The sequence below is a fragment of the Magnolia sinica genome, chromosome 6 (assembly GCF_029962835.1).
Source record: "Magnolia sinica isolate HGM2019 chromosome 6, MsV1, whole genome shotgun sequence".
NCBI lineage: Eukaryota > Viridiplantae > Streptophyta > Magnoliopsida > Magnoliales > Magnoliaceae > Magnolia > Magnolia sinica.
Window position 1 is genome coordinate 99,776,441 of NC_080578.1, and position 6,114 is coordinate 99,782,554.

The 6,114-nt window shown below is 42.6% G+C and overlaps 1 protein-coding gene across 1 annotated transcript; it reads left to right on the forward strand.

Annotated features, from left to right (window-relative positions):
* The first annotated feature begins 892 nt into the window (after nucleotides 1-892).
* On the forward strand, nucleotides 893-5,024 carry LOC131249252 (pentatricopeptide repeat-containing protein At4g13650). Its single transcript, XM_058249898.1, has 2 exons — nucleotides 893-1,230; nucleotides 1,342-5,024. The coding sequence occupies exons 1-2, from the start codon at nucleotides 1,117-1,119 to the stop codon at nucleotides 4,462-4,464; spliced, it is 3,237 nt and encodes a 1,078-aa protein (XP_058105881.1). The 5' UTR covers nucleotides 893-1,116; the 3' UTR covers nucleotides 4,465-5,024.
* The last annotated feature ends 1,090 nt before the right edge of the window (nucleotides 5,025-6,114 follow it).

Here is a 6,114-nt window from a genome sequence, read left to right on the forward strand (position 1 = left end):
GTATTTCATTTGGTGATTATGACTGACAGTTAAAGAAACCAATATCTCCAAGTTGAGATCACTCAAATCCACAGACATCAACCTCGCCAGCATATTAATTATCAGCTTATTCTATAAAATTCTGCACTTGCTTTAGAATGTGTTTCTTGCACCAAATTTCATGAAATATCTTGAAATTTTGCACCCAATTAGACTAATTAATCATTATATTTCATGACAGCTAGCACAACCAAATGTACAATTCGATGTAAATGTTGGGAATCTGGTAATGGGTTGGGCTCTGGCTAACCCTGAAACAAGGTTTTAAATATCAGTAACAGGCTTCAATCACTGATATGATATGGCCACCAATCAGATAGAAATAACAAATAGAATTACAGAAATGAAAAAACACTCCACCTCATTTCAAACAGATCAAAAAAAAAAAAAAAAACTCAGCAGAACAATAACAAATGGCAACCAATAAATGCCCACCAATCAGATAATCAAATAATCAAATGAGCATAGTTTTTTTGTCATGATACCTCTACAATGGAATCCGTGGACAGTATAATTTGATCCATGTTTTGAGGAAGAGAGAGAGAGAGATGTGAAGAAGTGTGGAGAGGATTGAGGAAGAAGCAATGAGTGAGAGTGGGAGGGAGAGAGAGATGTGAAACTGTGGAGAGGAGGGACGCAGCAACGAGTGCTGTCCATTGGCTTTTTTCTTCTCGTTTTCTTTTCTTTTCTTTTCTTTTTGCGTGGTGACCTTTTTTTTTTTTTTTTTTTTTTGTTTAAAGTGAGTGGTGACGTAGACCAATGAGAATTAGGCAAGCAGGGAATCCCTGTTTACCGAATAACAGATCCGGACTCATAAACATGAAACAAACAGATAACCTGTTTTGCTGCAAACAAGGGATCCGGACTTATACAGAATGGTGAATGGTGGGCCCCGCACAGATGTTCTATGGCGCAGTCAAGCTAGCGCGGTTACTGTCCAAAATGCGCAGCGGGCGTTAACAGGCTTGGCCTGCCCAACGACTCTAGCTGTTAGAAATTCTCAATCAAACCTCTGTTATTCCCGCGATGTCTCTCAGCCGTGAAAGAAAATCCCAGTAAATCACCACCGTCGAATCCATGCCGGCCACAGCATCCTGCCTTCTTGGGATCTTCTCCAACTCCCTCATTTCGCATTTCCCGCCAAAAATCGCAACCGCAAAGGCTTCCAAATCTCACAGAAGCTTCCTCAAGGTACTGCTTCAAATACCCAACTCCAGATTCAAATTCCTTTGTGATCTTTCATGTTCCAGGACTTGGTCGTTTCTCCGTCTCATCCTCCTTCAATGTTTCTCCAAATTGCAGTCATTCGTTGGAAGTGTTGGTAAGCTGACTTCTGCTGGTTTTACCCAATCTGCCGCTTGCCATGCTTTCGATGAATTCTACGATGTAGAAACGGTAGGAAACTCAAATAAAGGAAAACCCAAAAAGGACATTTTTTATTTTCTGCATTTGATGGAAGAACGTGGCCTTCGCGCTGATTGTAACACCTATTTGTGGCTCTTGGACGGTTGTTTGAATTCTGGGTGTTTGTTAGATGTTAGAAGAGTTCATGCGAGAATTTTGAAATTGGGTTTCGGTGCAGAATGTGTTTTGGCCGATCGGCTTATTGGTGTGTATTCAGGTTTTGGCAATTTGGATGATGCAGTCAGGGTGCTCGATGAGATGTCTCATAGAAGTGTAGCTTCTTGGAATGTTGTGCTTTCTGGATACCTTGGGAGAAAAATGAACAGGAGGGTGTTGGATGGTTTTTTGATAATGGTAAATGAGTACCTGGAGCCAGATCCCATTGCATTTGCTTCTGCTCTGAGGGCATGTAGTGGCGGTGGAGATGCTTCTTTCCACTGCGTCAAACAGATTCATGCGAAGATTTTTCGGCTTGGGTTTGCTTGCAATTCGATTGTTGGCAATCCTTTGATTGATTCGTACTCGAAGCATGGAAGCATAGATTCAGCTCGGTTGGTCTTTGAAGGATTAAATTCAAGGGACAGCATTACGTGGGTTGCTATGATATCTGGTTTTTCTCAAAATGGTCGTGCAGAAGAAGCTCTTCTTCTCTTTTCTCGAATGCAAAGATTAGGAATCACACCAACTCCTTATGTGTTCTCTAGCGTCCTCAGTGCCTGCACAAAAATTGAGTTTTTCGACTATGGAATGCAGCTTCATGCTCAAGTCTTTAAGTGGGGATTTCGGTCTGAAACTTTTGTGGGCAATGCTCTTGTAACCTTGTATTCGCGATGTGGAAACATGAGCGCTGCCGAACAGATTTTCAGTGAGATGCATCGTCATGACGGAATAACATATAATGCATTGATATCAGGACATGCTCAGCATGGAAATAGCAATAGTGCTCCTCATTTCTTCAGAAAGATGCAACATTCAGGCTTCAAACCTGATTGTGTTGCAGTTGCAAGCCTCTTGAGTGCTTGTGCTTCTGCCGGAGCTCTCCACAAAGGCAGGGAGCTCCATTCGTACGTGATCAAAGCAGGACACTCTTCCGATGTCATCATTGAAGGTTCTTTGCTTGACCTCTATGTGAAGTGTGCAGACATTGAAACTGCCCACGAGTTCTTCGATACGACATACAGAGAAAATGTGGTTCTGTGGAATGTGATGCTTGTGGCTTATGGGCAGATGGGTAATCTAAGAGAGTCTTTCAAACTGTTCTCTGAAATGCAAGTCGAGGGTATGGAACCGAACCAGTACACATATCCCAGTATATTGAGAACATGTACTGCTTTGGGAGCCCTCCATCTTGGAGAGCAAATCCATACCCAAATCGTAAAGACAGGCTTTGAGCTTAATGTCTACGTCTGCAGTGTGCTGATTGACATGTACGCAAAATGTGGAAGACTGAAGACTGCGAGGGAAATTCTCGACAGGCTCATGGAGAAAGACGTTGTGTCATGGACGGCCCTGATCGCTGGCTATGCACAACATGAATATTGCATTGAAGCTCTTAGACTTTTTGAAGAGATGCAAACTAGAGGGATCCGGTCGGACAACATTGGATTAGCCAGTGCTCTTAGCGCATGTGCCGGAATTCAAGCCCTCAATCAGGGACTACAAATCCACGCTCAATCATTTGTTTCAGGTTATTCAATGGATCTTTCCATTGGAAATTCACTTGTAAATCTGTATGCTAGATGTGGTAGAATCAAAGACGCGTATTCGGCGTTTGACACAATTGAAGCCAAAGACGAGATATCGTGGAATGGATTGATATCGGGATTTGCACAGAGTGGGCACTGCGAGGAAGCTTTGCAGGTGTTTGCGCGGATGAATCAGTCAGGCGTGGGAGCTAATCTATTCACCTATGGCTCTGCCATTAGTGCTTCTGCCAATATAGCAGATGTCAAACAAGGGAAGCAGATTCATGCACAGTTGATAAAAACCGGTTATGACTCAGAGATCGAAGGTGGTAATGTTTTGATTACGTTGTATTCCAAGTGCGGAATTATTGAAGACGCAAAGAGAGAGTTCTCGGTGATGTCTGAGAGAAATGAGGTGTCGTGGAATGCCATGATAACCGGATATTCTCAACATGGGTTCGGTAGCGAAGCTCTGAAACTCTTTGAGCAGATGAAACAGCACGGCTTGAAGCCAAACCATGTTACCTTTGTAGGTGTCCTATCTGCATGTAGCCATGTGGGGTTGGTGGCGGAAGGTCTCCTCTACTTCAAGTGCATGAGTGAAGAGCACAGTATTCTTCCAAGGCCTGAACACTATGCTTGCGTTGTCGATATTCTTGGACGAGCTGGGCTGTTGGATCAGGCAAGAAAATTCATAGAGGAGATGCCGATAGATCCGGATGCTATGGTTTGGCGAACCCTTCTAAGTGCTTGTCGAGTTCACCGAAAAATGGAAATTGGGGAGCTTGCAGCTCGTCATCTTCTTGAACTGGAGCCGCATGATTCAGCAACCTACGTTCTCCTATCAAACATATATGCGGTGGCCCGGAAATGGGATCGCAGGGATCATATGAGGCAGATGATGAAAGATAGAGGAGTTAAGAAGGAGCCAGGGCGTAGCTGGATTGAGGTTAAGAACTCGTTCCATGCATTCTTTGTTGGTGATCGGCTGCACCCTCTGTCAGATAAGATCTATGAGTCCTTTGAGGATTTGAACAAAAAGGTAGCTGAAATCGGGTACGTGCAGGACAGATATAGCCTTTTGCACGATATTGAGCAAGAGCAGAAGGATCCAACGGTGTATATTCACAGTGAGAAGCTGGCTGTTGCTTTCGGGCTCATTAGCTTGGCTCCTGAGATACCGATCCGTGTTATTAAGAATCTGCGCGTCTGTAATGACTGCCATAATTGGATGAAGCTCGTTTCGACAACTGCTAGCCGGACGATTATAGTAAGAGATGCCTACCGCTTCCATCATTTTGAAGGCGGTGTTTGTTCTTGTCGGGATTACTGGTGAAGTTGAATTGTGTGAGTGTGATTTAGCTGGTCTTAGACTGTTCTTGGAAATCCACTCAAACTGGCATTCCACCTGATACTTTCAGTGTCCATGTGGTTTCAAAGAGTGCGCTGTTTGGAAAATATAGAAGGTCATCTTGCTCCATCAAACTGCCTGAAATGGTCATTCTACCCAATGGGACTGGTAACATCTAACACAACCTGTTGTAGGGTGGTCTACGGGACCGTGTTTGTATCATATTCTTTGATTATTTGATGGGAAATGATTTGGATGGCAGAATAGGATTCATGTAGCCAACCCCAATTAGTGGGGATAAGGCTTTGATGATGATGATGATTTGATGGCAAGTTAAGTGTATGCAAACATTATAAATTTATGAGTTAGGGACCTGTCAATGTTTATATTTGGACGCTGTGTATGACTGTTCCATGGTAGACGAGATTCTTTTACAGCTGTTTGTGTCCAATCTTTTTTTGCGAAACTGAATAATTGTTTCAAATTAATGCAAGTGTGGTTAAAGGTTTGCCGACTCCTGAACCAATCATTGTAACTGATTACAATCCTTATGTGTCGTTCCTGCTTTCTTTTGATTCCAACTCTTTCAGTGCTTGTAGCTTATACCATTTTTGCGATGGATCTTATTACTATGCTTTCATGGAAATCATTCATTTACATTTTTTTGAAGAATGTGTTTGTTTACAATTCAAGTTGTTCGTATATAGCCAAGCCATTGTCGTGGTCTATAACAGGATTAGAATAAAATTGCCAAACTGTTAATCACAAGATCCTTGAAGCCTTCCAAGATATCCTTTTCGATGGACAACAGAAATGTTTATTGATAAAAGAGAGTGTTCTTTGAATGGCACTGATAAAAAATTGAATCTCTAATGCAAAAGGCACGGTGTGGCTTTAGTTAGAGAGAGGACTAAAAAAATTAGAATTACCCAGAATCAAGGATAGTAAATTGTTTAGCTTCCCGAGTAAAGCATGAATCTCATTAAGAGCAAACTCTAAATGCTATGGCTCGTCACAAACTTAGAAACCCAACTGAAGATGTTCCAATTGACAACTTGAATATTTAGAGAAATCAGGCTTAGATGATGACGTTGACGACAATCCATGTGGGAGTATTGCACTGTCATTGCTGGTCCTAAGCTCAGAGAATGGAGTGTTGTGCCAAGTAGACATCCTCCTGACAATGGATTGAAATCAGAGAGAGGGAGCTGTGATTCTAACTGCTAAGTTGTCTGGAAAAGAAAGTTGAAATTAGAATGAGATCAATATTTCTGTATAAATCTTGTGCAAAACACATGCCATCATTTTGTAATTAGCATCGCATTTATAGTTGCAAGATAATCTATGAGACATATGAAGGTAAACTGCAGATCTGGACTTGTTAAGGGTGGATTACTGCACAATTCCAGCATGACTCGGGCTGGCTCAGGCTGTGTATAGGAGCCTGTCAGCTCACCTCCGGCCTGTTTAAGGTTTCAAGGGCCTTTTTTGTTTGTTATCACACATGATTGGCACACATAATGAACAACCCAGATCTTGCATAAAAGAGGTTGGCCATAGGCTGGGCTTGGACTCCATCCACACTGGGCTCAGCCCTGTTTGTTGTGGGGTGTCACGCGCCTAGGCCATTCCAGG